Here is an 18,671-nt window from a genome sequence, read left to right on the forward strand (position 1 = left end):
TTCCCAAGACTTCGCATAGCACATTATGTTTCGACCTCTGTTGGGTCACACACCTTGACCTTGTCCCCTGATTAGCTCTGTATATTCCTTACCCTCCCTGTGGACCGGAAGCTCTGGGGGACAGGACTCCAAGACCACATGTGTGAGGGTGGCAATGCATATGGCGCCCCCTGGAGGACAGGCCTGGTGCACAGCACTACTTCTGAGTTTCCCTCTCACGGCTCACAGGCGGTAGGGGTGCAGGCAAAAGAGGGAAATGAGGTCTAGGCATTCAAAACGTCCAGCAAAGTTTTTAGCTCTCCCTGTATTCTCCCTGAGAACCTCAACTTTGCACTCATCGAGGGTCCAGCTCACGGTCTTTTCTCTTCTGCTCGAGGTGGCTGCACTGAACCTGACCAACGGCCATGGGTGGCACTGACCTGGAGGGAAAGTGGGCCTTGAACTTGGTCTGGAACATCCTGGCAAGGATGACTAGCAGCAGCACCAGCAGCACACTGGTCGCCGTGAACGCCACGATCTTCCACGTGGTCAGGAGGGTCTCGTGGGTGTTGGGCCACGTTTCCTCTGGAGAGAGAGAGAGAGAGAGAGAGAGAGAGAGAGAGAGAGAGCGCACAAAAGGGCACATGAGGTTACCAGGCTGTCACAGGTACACAGGTCCCCCCGTGCCTGTCTGCAGCATCTGCCTGGCACAGGAGCTGCTCATGACATGCCCCTGGGTGCCCCCCAGGCTGGCTCATGTGCTGTGGCACTGGGATCCCAAAGCACTAAAACCCGTCTCCAGTGGGATTTCCACTGGGTTGAAGGCAGACCTGCATGCTGACATTCCAGACCAGGAGAGAGCCCGGCATGGGGCTAAATAAAGTATCTGCTTCTCGGGCACAGAATGAGAGAGGGGTCCTTGTGCTAGGGGGATGGGGAGCTGAGTGGAAGCCCCTTGTGTGTGTTCTGGAATAGACTGTGAGGTGGCTGAAGAGAGGCCCCGAAGGCTAGAAGGGCTGTGATGCCCATTGGCCGTCACATCTGCTGGGTATGGGGGGACAAGGGCCGACCCTTCCAAAGCAGAGTCCTGTCCTTTGGATGCAAGCCACACTGTCTCTTACACGTCACCCTCCATTGCTGCCGATTCCTTTCCCCTCCCCTCGCCTTGCTCGGAAGCACGCCCTAGACCTCCTCTGCACTCCTCCTCTGGCTGGTTCACATGGCCACCTGTGGGCTGCCAAGTGCCTCACCTGCTGTGTCCAGGGCAAAGTGTGCAGCCATCCCCACTGCTCAGGGCAGGTGGCCACAGGCACACCTGGAAAACGCCAACACGGGTGGGCTGGGGACAATGAGTGGGTGTCACTGGTACTTTGGTTTCTGTCGTGGGGTCCCTATCCTGGTGCCCTGAGACCAGTGCTAAAGTTGGTTGGCGAGTAACTTGTTATGAACTGTGAAGAATTTAAGGTTGCAAATGGCTTACGTTTCTCTAAGCAAGAGCACATCTTACCCACCATAATACCAGTTTTTGTGGACCCTGGACCCTCCGGCCAGGGCGAGGCCCTCGACGTGTGCTCACCTGACTTGATACAGTAGACTTGATAGGAAGGAAACCAGTCCCCATACTGGCAGGTGATGTACTTGTAGTCACTGGTGAGGATGTAGCCGGGATCGCAGTAGAACTCCACGACAGTTCCGTGGTTGTAGCGATCACAAGGCCGTGGGTGGCAGACGAAATCACCGTGACTCACCGTTGGAGGTAGCGGACAAACTTGGGCAGTGGGGGAGAATAAGTGTTTCAGTACCACGTGCTCACCACGTGCAGACCCCACAGACCAAAGATCGGGCCAGAAGGCCACACCCCTTAGAGACATGTTTGCACATTCATCACCAGACTAGCGAGTTGTCCTGGAGACAGTCCTTTCCTCTGAATCTCCCTGGGAGACCCACGATATTCTGAGCACATGCTGCTGTCACATGGTCTTACAAAGCACGTTGTAAAAGAGAGGTTCAATTTCCATTGCAAGGGGTATGCCTATTTAATAGACAGTATTAAGCTCTTCTATTAATAATGCATGCTGCCCTGGCCGGTTGGCTCAGCGGTAGAGTGTCGGCCTAGCGTGCGGAGGACCCGGGTTCGATTCCCGGCCAGGGCATACAGGAGAGGCGCCCATTTGCTTCTCCACCCCTCCGCCGCGCTTTCCTCTCTGTCTCTCTCTTCCCCTCCCGCAGCCAGGGCTCCATTGGAGCAGGGATGGCCCGGGCGCTGGGGATGGCTCTGTGGCCTCTGCCTCAGGCGCTAGAGTGGCTCTGGTCGCAACATGGCGACGCCCAGGATGGGCAGAGCATTGCCCCCTGGTGGGCAGAGCGTCGCCCCTGGTGGGCGTGCCGGGTGGATCCCGGTCGGGCGCATGTGGGAGTCTGTCTGACTGTCTCTCCTTGTTTCCAGCTTCAGAAAAATGAAAAAATAAAAAATAAAAAAAAAATAATGCATGCTATTAGGTGCCAGGCAACCTAGTAAATAAAGCTAAGATTTTTATGGACAAAATAGTTATGGAAAGGAACAGCGACTATCCAAACCTCTGAGCAGTGTCCCTAACCTGACTCCCAAACGCCCTGCTGGGGTTTGGCCTGTGGCAAATGGGCAGCAATTTGCTGGTTCTGCATGTGGACCCACCCCAGCTGGGGCAGGCAAGGAGGAGGGAGAGAGAAAAAGGCACTGGCAACATTTAACTGGTCCTGGGATGTCACCAGGGACGCAGCAGTGAGGGCTTCTCCCTCCACAGCAGCCCCGCCATGCAGTTTCTAGGCAGAACCCAGGGAGGAAAGGGTGTCCCCTTACTCCGACCCCTGAAGGCTGACGGGCTGTCAGAACTGCCTTTCCAGGCTGAAGTGTGCCCTGCCGACCAGAGCAAAGGTGGAATGCAGACTGGGAGATTCCACATCTGCTGTGTGGCCAGCTTGACAGTGACCTTTACCACCCCAGTGGCCCCCAGAGCTACCCTAGCTCCTCTGCACCCCCATTAGTGCCCCCTAGCTATGTAGGGAGCTCCTGGGGGCAGGAACTTTGCTGGGAGATGAGCTCTTTTCCTGGTCAAGGGTACTCAGAGTAGGGGTTCTCCTCCTAACCGGCCCTCTCAACAAGCCCCCTGTAGTATTAGAAAATTACCAGAACATGTTCAAGGCCCAGCAAACCCCGGGAGAGGTCAGAAGAGGCTGGCCAACGTACGCCAGTGGGCTGTCAGCAGCACGTTCCCTCCCTGGGCCCGGAGGATAAAGAACTGTCCAAGGCGCTGTGTGAACTGGGGGGCAAACGGTCCCTCCTGCGGCGTGCTAAAGAATGGTGGGGCCACACCAGTCAGTCATGTCATAAGGGGAGTTGCAGGACACAGGACACAGCATCCGGACACAGGCTGTGGAGGTCCCCAAATTTATGTTGTGAGCTGCAGGGGTTTTAGCTTCCCTGTCCCCTTAATGAGGGAAACACTTCCTAACTTTTAGGGTTGTGGTGACGGTTAGAAGTAGGTGAACGTCCAGAACACAGGAGGCACTTCATACATAACAGCTACTAACTGGTGATACAAGTGCCACACTTTCTGGGGTTCCTGTCCTGCCTTTGGTGCCGGGTCCTTGCCAGGCTCCATGAACAACCAAGACACCTGGGTGGCACCAGGCCAGCCCCAGCGTCCCTCAAGAGGGTCTAAATGTGTCACCTGCACGTTTTCTCAGAGGCCACTGCAAACCATGCATGGGAGAGGCTCTGGTTCCAAGACTGTCATAATCGGCCACAATGGAGATGTATTTGCCCCCTAAGTGGAAATATTTATAATATCTTCACACCTTGTAGTGTTCCTAATGATTGCACTTGGCTGGCCATTAGCTTTGCTGCAAGGGAAACCCCTGTGTGTCCTGGTAGGAGCAGAAGGTAGGGGCCAGTCTTTTACCATGGAAGAGACAACAAGTGTGTGGTTAATAATAAACTCAGGACGCTGACTTCAAAGTAACAGGGTGGGAGGAGCCGAGGCTTTGGAACGTCCGCCTCTTTCCACTGCCTCTCTCTTGTTTCTTCTGGGAGGGGACCAGCACCTTCCTCTTCGCAGACAGGGCTCCCCTCTCACCCAAGTCACCACTTCCATCTCAGCCCCTGATCAGTCTGCCGGTGACTCCCAGCCTCTTCAGTGATTGCTGTTCATGACACAGGGTGGTGGTGGGGGTGTCTTGAGGTCCCCAGGTCAGGCAGCAAATGCCACCTTGTGTTTGGGGGGCACTGGAAACAGAAACCCACACTGTCCCCACCACCAGTGTGTGGTCAAAGCATGGCTCCCGTGTGGCCTTTCTGTCTACCCAGGCCTCCACGCCCACTGTTTAAGCTCGGGGAAAGCCAACTAATTCTACTGCCTGAAGTGGAGTGAAGCTAGAAGGGAAGTTTGATGCACTTCTAAGTGGGGAAGAAACGATTCTCCAACCACCTCTTCCTGTTTTGCGTCATCAGCACGCTGACAGCCACATGGGCACAGACAAGGGAGCTGGTGGCACTGGACAGGCTGCATGTCAGACACCCTGATTACATCCTTTCACACACGGGAGAAGGTGGCCCTGCTCTCTCTGCGTGAGCGGGGACACCCCTCTCCTCCTGCCTCGGCCACCATCTCCTTGGTCCCCAGGCCTCCAGACTCCAGCTGAAGCACACCACCAGCTTTCCCGGGTCTCCGGCCTGCAGAGAGTACATCATGGGTCTCCTTGGCCTCCGTAATTATGCAGCCAATTCCTATAATAAATAGCCTCTCTCTTTTACCTCTGCCGTTGCTTGTAAACTGAATACTCAGAATGCTTCTTCTAAGGCTCAGGGACTATTGAGAAAGAGGTGGGCATGTGAAATTGTAAAAGTTGGATGAGAGGAGTACAATGAGAAGAGTCCTCCCTCTTAATTGAACCTGGACCCAGCTGCCCTATTTCCCTCGAGACTGAGGAAGGACCAACAGAAAGGGAGGCTTCATAACCTCAGAACCAGCTCAGAAGGGTCCTGTCCTGTTTAATGAGATACTGAGTTGCTTTTCAGAGACAAGAGACCAAACCTGGAAGTCCTGCAGCCGAAGCATACACAGAGGAGAGAACCTGGACCTCTGGCCGCACCTGGTGCCAAAGTCTCACCCCAAGAAACCAAAGGACCAGAACACAGGTGGAACATTAACCCCAGAACCCTCCAGAAGCCAAGGGTCTATTATCCAAGAAAATCTGGTGTTGACACCCCTTTATCATACATGGCCAAGTTCCAAGGTCCTCCTATTAAAACTTGCTCCACTGGGGCTTCCGCATACCTGTTCTCCCAGCTCCTGAGAGCCCTTAACCCGCCCAGTGAGCAAGATGGGTATGAGGCTGCAGTAGGTTCTTTCCCATCGCCTACTCAATCAATAAACCTCTCACTCTAAAAAGAAATCCTCTTTTATTATCTATCTATCTGTCCATCTACCTACCTACCTACCTCTCTATCTGTCCATCTACCTACCTACCTACCTATCTACCATCTACCTACCTACCTATCTACCTACCTACCTATCTTCTATTGGCTGTTTCTCTGGAGAACCCTGATTAATACAGTTTACCCACCTGAGTCTCCAACCCCACCCTAAATCTACAGGCTGGATTTTACAACTGGAACTGGAGGTTAGAAACAGCTCAAGCCTTGGTGAAGGAATAGGTGTTGTTTCCTGATAACAGGTGGAAACACTGTTCTCTCCCTCTCCCCTCCCCAAAACCACAGCATGAGCAGCACCTTCAACAGGGAACATGGCAGTCAGAGACGAGTCAGGAGATGTCACGCATCAGCTGGCCAATAGACGGATGGACACCAATGGGAAGCAGACCAATGCAGTAACAGTATTGGGGATGGGTGTGGAAGAGTCGATTTTAGGTGGCATTTAAACTGAATTCTAGAGCAGCTCTGTAGACTAGTACTGGTGCACAAACGGTTTGTAATGAGTCCACAACAAAATAAGTAGAGAAGTCAAGAGTAGCTGTTTAGAACTTTTTGTAGTAATTTTGACCTTGTCACAACATCTAAGGGTGTTTTTTATTTCTATTTATTAAAATGTAATTTTACTACTGGTGAATCAAGTAATAAAAATGGGACTTGTATTACATCTGTCTTCTTGTTTTATTTTATTTTTTTCTATAATTCATTTTTATTTAAGATTAGTCTGAAATGTGCTGGAAAACAAAACCCAAACCACTGGTTCTTTCTCCACAGATAGACAAGAAGCCCTGATAGTTCCATCGCTGCATAAACAGACCTATGACAAAGACTAGAAAGGACCCAGTCGAGGAAAATGTTGAGAGAGACAGCCCAGGCAGAGGGAACGACACATGTGAAGGCAAGTTGGAGGCATGCAGAGAAGCTGGAATGGTGGTCGTGTGCGACAAGGAACCGGGAGGGGGTGGAGAGGTAGGAAAGTGTGTGGCAATGCCACGGGCCCCGTGGCAAGAAGTGGGGATCTTATCACGTCAAGAGCAAGCACAGAACCAGTATAGGCACTGCTCCTGTGGACAGAGCCACCCAAACCTCTGTCTTCTAATAATCGCAACTGCCATGACACCAGCTGAGTTTGAGTAATGATTCCAGGCAGCTGGACGAAACCCTCCACGCAGAGCCGTAGCTGTTGCCAAGGCTACGTGCGAAAACTTTGCTCTTAGCTCAGGGAAAATCAATGAACATTATACAGCACACTCCACTGTCTGTTTCTGTTTTCCTGTAACAACAAGGAAAGCCAATAAATGTGTCCACCAAGGAAGCAAATGATGATGAGGCTGGGGCTTTGCTTGTTCCCAGGCTGGAGGGAGCATGGTGTTTACTTGCTCAGAGGGGTGCTGGCAGATCAATCTAAGATCAATATTACCCAGAAACCCTGAGGGAGGAGCTCAGATCTGCCTTCCATTTCTGAGTTATCGCATTAGGGTGTCCCCGAAGATATGCAGAAGTAGAATACATCGGATGACAACTGTGAAACTTCAGTTCCAAAAACAAAAAATAAACAAACAAACAAAAAAACACACCAAGAAAACATAGCTTCACCTAAGAAATCTGAAGTGTGTCTGGTTTTGGAGTCAGGATGAAGCCATGGAGGAGGGAACAGATGTCAAACTGTGATTAATGGTGACAGTTTTTTTTATTTTTTTTTTCAGTGCGGGAAGGCTGATGTTGAAATCAAAAGCTGACAGGTGTTTCTGGTTCTCATGAGGCTGCTCTTCTTTCTTTGCTGGGACCTGAGCACCAAGAGCCCAGCACAGCCTCTATTACCGCAAAGTGACTGGACACAATGAGACATCTATGATGTCAAAGTGTACTGATGTTCGTACCTTTTATCAAAGAGAACTCCCCTGCTGTTGGAGTTCTTGATGGTAATCAGGGTGTCTTAATTTTTGGAAAGGGGAAGAAATCAGGGACACAGGATATCTGTCTAAGATACTAGACACTGTGCTTTCTTCAAAGTGAGGTACAATAAACAGTCGTGTACACTAAAGTGGTTACCTTATGAGATGCGGTGCAGTGGGCAGGGTGGAATACAGTAACACAGGAAGCCTGGACCCCAGGCCTTGAATCTGAAATATCCTTGGGGAAATGTCAGTCATTCTTCTCTTTGGGCTATGCTGGTAGGAACCAGGTTGGGGAGCTTTATGATTTGGGGACAGCAGTCACCCACAGTTAATGCAAAGGGCAGCCATCTCTTTGAACATGCCAAGCAGTAGAGGAAGGCTCCTCTCATAAGCTACCTTAATCATAGTTGTCTACAGAATTCTTGGCTTCTCAGCTTTTTACAAATTACTTTTCCTCCCATTAAAAAAAAAAAATTCCCTCCGAATAAGTTATTTATGATATGAAAATACAGATTGATGTAGGCACAGCTGTTTGCTGGAAATTGCTTGAGGTAAGGACTAGTTTTAACATCTGAATTCCTATATAATTGGCTTCTTTTTTTATACCTCCAGCTATTTTTTTCCACCTCCTTAATGCCTAGACTTATTAAATCCCTGCACAGGAGTGGAAGAGATCGGGTTAGAAGATGCATTAGGTTCTCATCCATCAAAGAACAAACTGGCCGGGATGGGACCCAGGTCTCAGACTTTTCTGCAGGAGCCGCGGTTACTAAGAAACAGTGAGTGGTCAAAGCGCTGTCTCTGCTAAACACATGAATGCTAGAGAAATCCAGGTGCGACTGAGAGTCGGCACCATTGTTTTACAAAAACGAAACCGGAACAACAACTAAAAAAACCCCTCCTCCTGGACAAAAAGAGAAAATGAACCACATGAGAAACCAAGAGGGATGTGAAAAGGTGTGAACATTTTTCCTGCCTATCACTCTAAACATCTAATTACCTTGAAAACAAAGACAGGGAATTTGGGTAATCATTTTTGAAGGAAAGTGGGGATGGTTGGAATGACCCCCAAACCACCCAGCCCAATACTTACAAGCAATTCCCCTAAAAAGGACCCAGGGAGTGAATGACTCAAGGATTTATAACCTTCTAGGTTGCACCTGATTATAAGCGGTTTTATTGCCCTGAAATACAAGTTCCCTAAATTCCCAGAGACGAAAGGAGGAAATAAATTCTGCCTGGAGCAGGAATGGAGAAGATATTCTAGAGTTTAAGGATGAAAGTAGAGACTTTTTCATTTGTATAGGTCATCTATACTCTGAGCATCACAAAGTCACCCTCTTGGTACAAGCTAGTGGCTCAAACCACACTGGTCCCAGCTTGTGACGCTTCGCTCCTCTGCACCTTTCAGTGACTGACATTTAAATCTCATGCAATAAAGACCTCTGCTGGCTGTGAGTTTCTCACTAGGAGGCAACGACGACAAGGCAAAGTGCGAACCCCGTTGGTGGACCACGCACCCAATGGAAGAAAGTTCTCTGCAGCCACTGAGGGTATGAGCTCAGATACATTCAGAATGGTGAACCGCTGGAGAAGCTTGTGTGTGGGATTCTCACGGACGAGCAGCTCTCTGCAAAAGAACTTGCAACATTCTGTCTGGCACAATCTTACAAAGGGCTTCCCCAGAGCCACAGCACGTGGGGATTTTCAATCTTTAGATTTATTCGCTGACTAATGAGCCAACCCATCCCCACACTTTGCTCCCAAGAGACAATTTCATAAAGACATGAGTGGTGCCACTTGGGCTCTAATCTACTGTATCCCCTGGGCCAATGGAGGCCCCCCCGAAAGGCTGCCTGCCCAGTGACAGCCCAGGGGTGGGGGGTTTGGGAGCAGCTGGGCTGGAGCCTGGTGGGACTCCATCTGTGAGAGTGAGCGTGTGGTGAGGGGAGGGGTTATTCGAGTCCTCCCTTGGTCTTCTCATTTCTCAATGTCGTGGGAAAAAACATTCCAGAACTCTGCCACCTTTGCTCCCTTTGGTGGGGAGAAGATGTCAACGTAAATCTCTGCATGTGAATGAGGTAAAAAAAAATAAAACATTCCAGGGGTCCAGGGGAGCTGGAGGGTTGATGGTCACGCTTCCGGATGCAGCTGAAAGGAAGGCGAGGTAGTGAGACACCTGCCAAGGGGCTAAGGCTAGTGACCGGGACACGGAGAGAGGGGGAGGGGGAGTTCAGGGCTATCTACCCGACTGGGACTCATACGATCCAAGAGAAAAATAGCCTAGAAAGAAATAGCAGGAAAACTTGGTTCTACTTGAAAAATAGGAACAAGGTCCCTTGGTTTGCTTAGCATAGAAAGCTTCATGTTTCTAGATTCAATATAGAAAAAAAAAAAAAAAGACGTTTCTTGATGCCACGGCACAGGCTACTTTTGAGTCCAAAAGTGATGTGTGACCGTGAAGAGGAAGAAGCTACAGTGGCGATTACTCATTGTGAGAGCGAGAGAGAGAGTAAAGCCCAGGATCCCTGAGACCTGCCGGTGCGGCACATAGGCAGTCACTTCCCAGGAATCACTCCGCTGTGATGTACGAACGGTGCACAGGAAGGGTATTACAATAATTTACTATTGCATGTGAACAATACATTAACAAGATGGCTTGCTGTTTTGCCTTTCCCTCTAATGAAAGAAAAAAAACAGAGATGACGTCGGAGTGATGGCACGGTAGGAAGCGATACCGAAAATCTCCCCATAAACTCAACAAGTTCTTCAACCAGAAACAGAAAAACCTATCCTTGGAGTCTTCAGATGCTTCACAACACACCCGAAGGTAGGGTCGAGGGAAAGATTGACTAGATATATGGTCAAACCCCGGGGGAAATAAGGAGTAAGAAATGCTCCGCCTTCCTCTCTAATCCAAACAGGATGGCTTTCACTGAGAACTCTGAATATAGAAACTAAGGCGGGCATAGGGAGTGAATAGATCCAGGCCGTGGTACAAACAGCTAAACCAGGCTGTGGCACGGAGATCCAAGCCGCAGAAAAACCTGGGCAATTCAAGCTAACACGCGTGCCAAACCCAGACAAAGAAAGACAAGTGGGGCAGCCATTTTCCGCATCTCCTGGTCGGAGCGCGCGTGGATAGTGGGCAAGAGATTCCTACGAACACTTCAGGGGTGGGCGCAGCCCGTGCTAACCCACAGAGAAGCAAAATCAGAGGCCTCTGTGTGGGCAAAAAGCAGCATCTCCTAGGAGCCCCAGAGCCCTGAGGGGACCGGGCACGGGGAGGGAGCTAGAGCCAACTCCAACGGCGGAACTTTTCTGTGTGGGAGGAGGGCTTTCTCGGAGTGAGAGGCGTCCCGCCTGAGCCTGATATTCTGGTCAGCGCGCAGGTACGGAGAGTGGGCAGGAGATTCCTCCGAACTCCTCAGGGGTGGGCGCCCATGTTTTCCCACAGAGGAGCAGAGTCAGAGGCCTGTGAGCGGGCCAGGAGCGGAAGCCCCAGTGCCCTGGGAAAGCCGCACGGGGACAGAGCGAAAGCCAATTCCAATGCCATAACTTTTCCGTGTGGGCAGAGGGCTTTCTCGGAGTGAGAGAAAGCCTGATTCCAACTGGCCTGATATCCAGGTCGGGGCGCACGGAGAGTGGGCAAGAGATTCCTCTGAACTCCTCAGGGGTGAGCGCCCGTGTTTTCCCACAGAGGAGTAGAGTCAGAGGCCTGTGAGCGGGCCAGGAGCAAAATCTCCAAGCCGCCCCAGCACCCTGAGGGGGCTGCGCACAGGGAGAGAGCGAGAGCCAATTCCAACGCTCGATCTTTTCCGTGTGGGTAGGGATTTCACTCGAAGTATGACCTGGCTGGTCTGACATCCTGGTGGGCGCGCACGGAGAGTGGGCAAGAGTTTCCTCCGAACACCTCAGGAGTGGGCACCCGTGTTATCCCACAGAGGGGCAGAGCCAGAGGTCTTTGAGTGGGAGGAAGCCCCGCCTGATTATGCTAGCAGCTCTGACTGACTGAGCCTTACTCAGAGCCCTGTGCTGAGTGGGAATAGAGTGGGGAGTTGCCAGCTCTTTGAGCCTCTTACTATCCAGGCAGAGGCAGCAGCAACCCCATAGCTGGATTATCAGGCTTCTAATTGTGGAAGGAAAGACTAGGAGAGAGGCTCCAGGAACACTCTCACAGTGAGAGACCCTCTCACTGTTGGAGCCTATAAACACTAATGAGCCTCGACTGCCAACGAGACTGAAGCCCAATACATGACATCGCCATAGAGAATTATCAACTGCAAACCTCTTCCAGAGCGTGCCACAGGGGCAGAACCCGGGGTACAAAGTCACCGACCAGAAAGACAGAAAAGAAAAAGCAAGACGACAACCTCTCAAAATCAAGAATAATCTGCAGACTTTATAACCTATCCCATTTTATTATATTTGTTCGTCTGTGTCTCTTTTCTTCATTCTTGATTTTTTTTTTCTATTCCAATTTGGTCATTTAATTCTCTCTCAGTCTTACTCTCGCTTCTCTTTGAACTACACTACCCATAAGTGTTACATCTCCCATTATCTTTTCTTTCCTCCTCCTTTCTCTCTATGAGGGTTGCAATCCAAAACCCCTAACTCTCTCTTTCTCTCTCTTCCTTTTTCTTTTTTCTTCTTTAAGTGGTTCCATCTTTTCTCTCTCTCTCTCTCTCTTTTCTCCCTCTATATTAGTCTCTTCCTCTCTCCTTTACGTCTTCTCTCATTCAAACCTCAATAACGAACAAATTATCTTATCTGGGACTCAAACTTAAGTTTGTGGCATTTTGGAGGGTTTTTACTTCACCTTTTTAACACATTAGCAGTGCTCCCATCCCTGGCTCTCCATTTTATCTAGTTCTTGTTCCACTAAATACAATAGTAATTTTTTAATTTTCCACCCCTTTTTCCTGTTTCCCTCTTATTCCTCTCATCATAACTCTGAGTCAGCCAACACCTAAAAGCAAATCATTTTATTCTTGACCCAAATTTTTTCCTAATTTGCTTTTTGTGGGTCTATACTGCCCCCCCTTTTTTATATGTATATATATATATTTTTTTTCTTTTTCCTTTACCCCTTTATTACTTCTCCCCAATTCAGGCCCTCCACTACAGGTATTGTTTGTTCTATTTAGTACAATATAATTCACAGTTCATCACAAGATTTTCTCAAGAAAGAGGGGAGAGGAGAGGAGAGGAAAAAAGGAGGGGAAGGAATAATTCCCCTTTTTTCTCAAATTTTTATCTTATTTTATTTTTCTTTATTTAATGATTAATTTTAAAAAAAAAACGCAATTTTTTATTTTTATATCTTTTTATTCCTTATAAAATCTCATTAATACTATCAAGAAAACCACCCTCAGATGCCATTAAAGAAGAGAAAATCGAATATCATGGATACAAAAGAAAGAGAGGTAACACAGAGAGATGAGGAAAAATCTATGGAGAAAAAATTTAAGATATTGGAAACCTTGGAGTTAAACAACAGAGAATTTAAAATAGAAATCCTAAAAATACTCAGAGATATACAAGAAAACACAGAAAGGCAATTTAGGGAGCTCAGAAAACAACTCGATGAACACAAAGAGTATATCTCCAAGGAAATTGAAACTATAAAAACAAATCAAACAGAGATGAAAAACTCAATTCATGAGCTGAAAAATGAGGTAACAAGCTTAGCTAATAGAACAGGCCAGATAGAAGAGAGGATTAGCGAAATAAAAGACAAGCAACTTGAGGCTCAACAAAGAGAAGAAGAAAGAGATTCAAAAATTAAAAAAAATGAGATAGCCCTACAGGAATTATCTGACTCCATCAAAAAGAATAACATAAGAATAATAGGTTTATCAGAGGGAGAAGAGAGAGAAAATGGAATGGAGAACATACTCAAACAAATAATAGATGAGAACTTCCCAAGCCTGTGGAAAGAACTAAAACCTCAAATTCTAGAGGCAAACAGAACTCCAAGTTTTCTTAACCCCAACAAACCTACTTCAAGGCACATCATAATAAAATTGGCACAAACCAACTGCAAAGAAAAAATTCTCAAGGCAGCCAGGGAAAAGAAGAATACAACATATAAAGGAAGGCCCATTAGATTATCATCAGATTTCTCAACAGAAACTCTAGAAGCTAGAAGAGAGTGGACCCCAATATTTAAAGTCTTGAAAGAGAGGAACTTTCAGCCATGAATACTATACCCATCAAAGCTATCCTTCAAATATGAAGGAGAAATAAAAACATTCACAGATACAGAAAAGATGAGAGAATTTATCACCAGAAAACCCCCACTCCAGGAAATACTAAAGGGGGTTCTCCAATCAGATACAAAGAATAAAAAAAACAACAACAAAACCACAAGTAACAGCTCCACCAAGAACACAATAAAACCAAATTTATACTGTGACAACAAAAGAAAAAAGGGGGGGAGAGGATGGAGATTAACAGTAGCAAAGGGCGATGGAGTGCAAAAGTACTCACAAAATAGTGCACTACAATGAACAGGGTAGGAACCCTTTTCATTACTTAATGGTAACCACCATTGAAAAAACCACCACAGAAGCACATGATTTAAAAAAGATAGCAACAGAGGAAAGATGTATGGAACACAACCAAATAAAAACAAAAGATAGAAAAACGAAAGAGAAGAATCAAACAAGGCACAAAACTAACAGAAAGCAATCTATAAAATGGCAATAAGGAACTCACAAGTGTCAATAATTACACTAAATGTAAACGGATTAAACTCACCAATAAAAAGGCACAGAGTAGCCGAATGGATCAAAAAAGAAAATCCAACTGTATGCTACCTACAAGAAACTCATCTAAGTAACAAGGATAAAAACAAATTCAAAGTGAAAGGCTGGAAAACAATACTCCAAGCAAATAACATCCACAAAAAAGCAGGCGTAGCAATACTCATATCTGATGATGCTGACTACAAGACAGAAAAAGTACTCAGAGACAAAAATGGCCATTTCATAATGGCTAAGGGGACACTGAATCAAGAAGACATAACAATTCTTAATATATATGCACCAAACCAAGGAGCACCAAAATATATAAGACAGCTACTTATTGACCTTAAAACAAAAACTGACAAAAATACAATCATACTTGGAGACCTCAATACACCGCTGACGGCTCTAGATCAGTCATCCAAACAGAGAATCAACAAAGATATAGCGGCCTTAAACAAAACACTAGAGCACCTGGATATGATAGACATCTACAGGACATTTCATCCCAAAGTGACTGAGTATACATTTTTCTCCAATGTACATGGATCATTCTCAAGAATTGACTATATGTTGGGCCACAAAAACAACATCAGCAAATTCAGAAAAATCGAAGTTGTTCCAAGCATATTTTCTGATCATAAAGCCTTGAAACTAGAATTCGACAGCAAAAAAGAGGGAAAAAATCCCACAAAAATGTGGAAACTAAACAACATACTTTTAAAGAATGAATGGGTCAAGGAAGAAATAAGTGCAGAGATCAAAAGATATATACAGACAAATGAAAATGACAATACGACATATCAGAATCTATGGGATGCAGCAAAAGCAGTGATAAGAGGGAAGTTCATATCACTTCAGGCGTATATGAACAAACAAGAGAGAGCCCAAGTGAATCACTTAACTTCACACCTTAAGGAACTAGAAAATGAAGAACAAAGACAACCCAAAACCAGCCAAAGAAAGGAGATAATAAAAATCAGAGCAGAAATAAATGAAATAGAGAACAGAAAAACTATAGATAAAATTAATAGAACAAGGAGCTGGTTCTTTGAAAAGATCAACAAAATTGACAAACCCTTGGCAAGACTTACCAAGGAAAAAAGAGAAAGAACTCATATAAACAAAATCCAAAATGAAAGAGGAGAAATCACCACGGACACCGTAGATATACAAAGAATTATTGTAGAATACTATGAAAAACTTTATGCCACTAAATTCAACAACCTAGAAGAAATGGATAAATTCCTAGAACAATACAACCTTCCTAGACTGAGTCAAGAAGAAGCAGAAAGCCTAAACAGAAAAAAAACGCTGCTAGGGTCACAGGCAAGGTGGTTATAATACAAACAGTGCCAGGATAGAGGAATTTGCCGGAAATAAATGTTTACAGGAAACGAAACAGCAGAGGGTGTTGGGCACTGATTCTACATGCTTAGACGGGAGAACGAGAACGCATCTGCAGTCCACAGAATCAATGACCTCTGTGTTGTTATGGACGGGCTTCCCTAAGTAATGTCACTGACATTGGCAGGGGCAGTACCTAAAATTTCTTTATTCCCAGGCCCAGGGGACACACATCTCTCTGCAAGGGGAATGGAAGCTTCTTTCATTTTTGAGAATAATTTTTTTTTTAAACCCTGTAAGACCTTGACTGATGGAGACTGGGTTCCTGGTTAGGGTTCTCAATTGGCGGTCCACTCACTCACTCACTCGAGGGCTGGGAGTCTGAGGAGATAGGGGTGCTTGTTGTGACCCAGTAAATCACTTCATTTCTCTAGTCTCAAGTTCCTAAGGAGGCAGAATGAGATGAATGAGTTTCCTACTTGACAGTGGCAGGCTCTTTCTGCAGATAAACCTGAAGTGGGAACACACTATGTGAAGCAGAGCCGCAGGGGGTGGGAGTCAGAACCGAACTACATAGGCTGCTTGGCTTCCTGGGGAACTCCCTGGGCCTTGGAGCCCCTACCCACCTGGCCAAGGTCACCTCGCCTGGTCCAAACCTCTTACATTAGGCTGAGAAGAGAGAAGGGAGTAGGCTTGGCTGGGCAGAAAAAGCAGAGCCCTCCCCATCCCTTCCCACGAGTAGAGGCCCTGCTGCTGTCCTGGGCAGAGAGGACAGAACAGGGACATTCGCTTCTCTTTTCTTCTTTTTCTGCTGATTTAGTTTCAGACTGGATCCAGCTGCTGAGAGGATCAAGGGCAATTCTACAGGGAGCTTGGCAGCCTGGGGAGGGGCTAATGAGACCACAGCCCTGGCCAGTTGGTCCATTCTGCATGGGGGAGGTCTGGGAGGGTATGGGTGACCAGTTGGCTACTGCTATTATCATTTCAGGTGAGGCAAGCAGGACTTGAATTCCTCATAGCAATGGCCCCAAGCATGCAGTACTGTTCTGGTTGGTACCAGAGCCCAACCTGGGAAGGAGGGAGAGATGAAGGGAAGGGAAGGGAAGAGAGAAGGGAAGGGAGAAGGGAAGAGAAGGGAGAAAGGAAGGGAGAAGGGAAGGGAAGGGAAGGGAAGGGAAAGGAGAAGGGAAGGGAGAAGGGAAGGGAGAAGGGAGACGGGAAGGGAAGGGAAGGGAGAAGGGAAGGGAGAAGGGAGAAGGGAAAGGAAGGGAGAAGGGAAGGGAAGGGAAGGGAGAAGGGAAGGGAGAAGGGAAAGGAAGGGAGAAGGGAAGGGAAGGGAAGGGAAGGGAGAAGGGAAGGGAGAAGGGAAGGGAGAAGGGAGAAGGGAAGGGAAGGGAAGGGAGAAGGGAAGGGAGAAGGGAAGGGAGAAGGGAGAAGGGAAGGGAAGGGAAGGGAGAAGGGAAGGGAGAAGGGAGAAGGGAAGGGAGAAGGGAGAAGGGAAGGGAGAAGGGAAGGGAGAAGGGAAGGGAGAAGGGAAGGGAAGGGAAGGGAGAAGGGAAGGGAGAAGGGAAGGGAGAAGGGAAGGGAGAAGGGAGAAGGGAAAGGAAGGGAGAAGGGAAGGGAGAAGGGAAAGGAAGGGAGAAGGGAAAGGAAGGGAGAAGGGAAGGGAAGGGAAGGGAGAAGGGAAGGGAGAAGGGAAGGGAAGGGAGAAGGGAAGGGAGAAGGGAAGGGAAGGGAAGGGAGAAGGGAAGGGAGAAGGGAAAGGAAGGGAGAAGGGAAGGGAAGGGAAGGGAAGGGAAGGGAAGGGAAGGGAAGGGAAGGGAAGGGAAGGGAAGGGAAGGGAAAGGAAGGGATGGGAAGGGAAGGAAAATTCCCAGAGTCCACCATTATATGCAGTCCAGCTTGGACCAAATCATAGAGTGTGTCCTCTGACGTGATAAGAATCCAGGGTACGGGGACCATTTAGAAGTTGCCATGGGCAGCTGGGCAGACTCTTTAGAAGGCAGGGTATGTCCTCTTTCACGCAAGACAGTGCTGCGCAGCTAGAGAGGAACGCCAGGATGCTTTTGGCTCTTGACTCTGCACCTCAGTCGAGGCCACGCTGCAGGGTCTGTTGTCCATTGTTGACAAGGGAATAATAACACTTGGAGTCGCCTGGAGGCTAAATGAAAATCACACGCGAAGCGCTTGGTGCTCAGATTGTTGTAAAGTACCAAAAAGCTAAAAACTGATATTGATATTCTGGGAGGAAAGGTCAGGCTTTCCTATCAGACTTTCCTGTCCCATCCCTCCTTTAGGGAGGGGAGGAGAAGAATGTAGAAGTTTCTGGCTTGCAAGAACAATGGGTTATTCAGTTTTAAATCTAAAATAAAGGTTAACCTAGAAACTTCTTCTCTTTCAATAGGAGGCAGAATTTACATACCACCTTGCATTGATTGTAGTTCCTCCCCCTTCCTGGAATCTTGAGGGTAAAATACCTCTAGGCTAGTGAGGGAAGATGAACCCTGAAAGATTTGTAAACATCTTTGATTGTGTTACCTTGAGAGTCTTAATGTTTCTGTGTATCCCCTAAACAAATGTTGCCAGCTCGTACCATGATGTCATGCTCTCCCCCACTGGCGTGTGAGCAAGGGTATATAAACAGCCCCTGAACTACTTTTGGCACTGCACAATTTGGGCCTGCAGATGCCCCATATGAGGCTGGCATATTTAATAAATCTCCTCCTCTAATAAAACTCTTCAAAATTTATCTGGACTGGATGTCTCTACATGAACTCGATGAAATAAGGTACAGTGCCTTTCAGAATCTGGGGTGCGGTACTTTACAAGATGACCCTCAACAAACACCTGTTTCCACTCCCTGCCACTGTCCTGCTGGTGATAGAAGGCTCCAGGGGTGACTATATGAGCTATGTCTCAGGGACATTGTTAGCAGGCTTCAAGGGGGAGACTCCAATCACCCCCATCCTGAGGACAGGGCAGCTGCTCTGGGGACAGTGTTCGGTGAGGAGTAGAGTCCAAGGATGTGGCTGCCAGGAAGAAGTTTCAGGGACCAACTCTGCCAGCTCCTCCCCTGCCCATCTGAGGAGATGGATTTCCCTGGCCAGTAGGTAGCAGAGCTGGGCTGGAACCTAGCCCGTACTTTCCAGCAGGCACTCAGGGGAGCGAGTGTAGGCTCAGCAGGTGCAAGGCGGGCCACCTGTGAGCAGGTGACCTTGGGGAAGAAGG

The 18,671-nt window shown here is 47.8% G+C and overlaps 1 protein-coding gene across 1 annotated transcript in view; it reads right to left on the minus strand.

Moving 5' to 3' along the window:
- Positions 1-18,671, minus strand: part of SUSD4 (sushi domain containing 4) — a 111,665-nt gene that overhangs the window by 4,326 nt on the left and 88,668 nt on the right. Inside the window, exons 6-7 of the mRNA XM_066380577.1 lie at positions 1,556-1,747; positions 420-564 (exon numbers count right to left, since the gene is read on the minus strand). Of these exons, the coding sequence (XP_066236674.1) occupies positions 420-564; positions 1,556-1,747 (337 nt within the window). The remainder of the gene's footprint in view (positions 1-419; positions 565-1,555; positions 1,748-18,671) is intronic.

This window comes from Saccopteryx leptura, chromosome 1, assembly GCF_036850995.1.
Source record: "Saccopteryx leptura isolate mSacLep1 chromosome 1, mSacLep1_pri_phased_curated, whole genome shotgun sequence".
Lineage (NCBI taxonomy): Eukaryota > Metazoa > Chordata > Mammalia > Chiroptera > Emballonuridae > Saccopteryx > Saccopteryx leptura.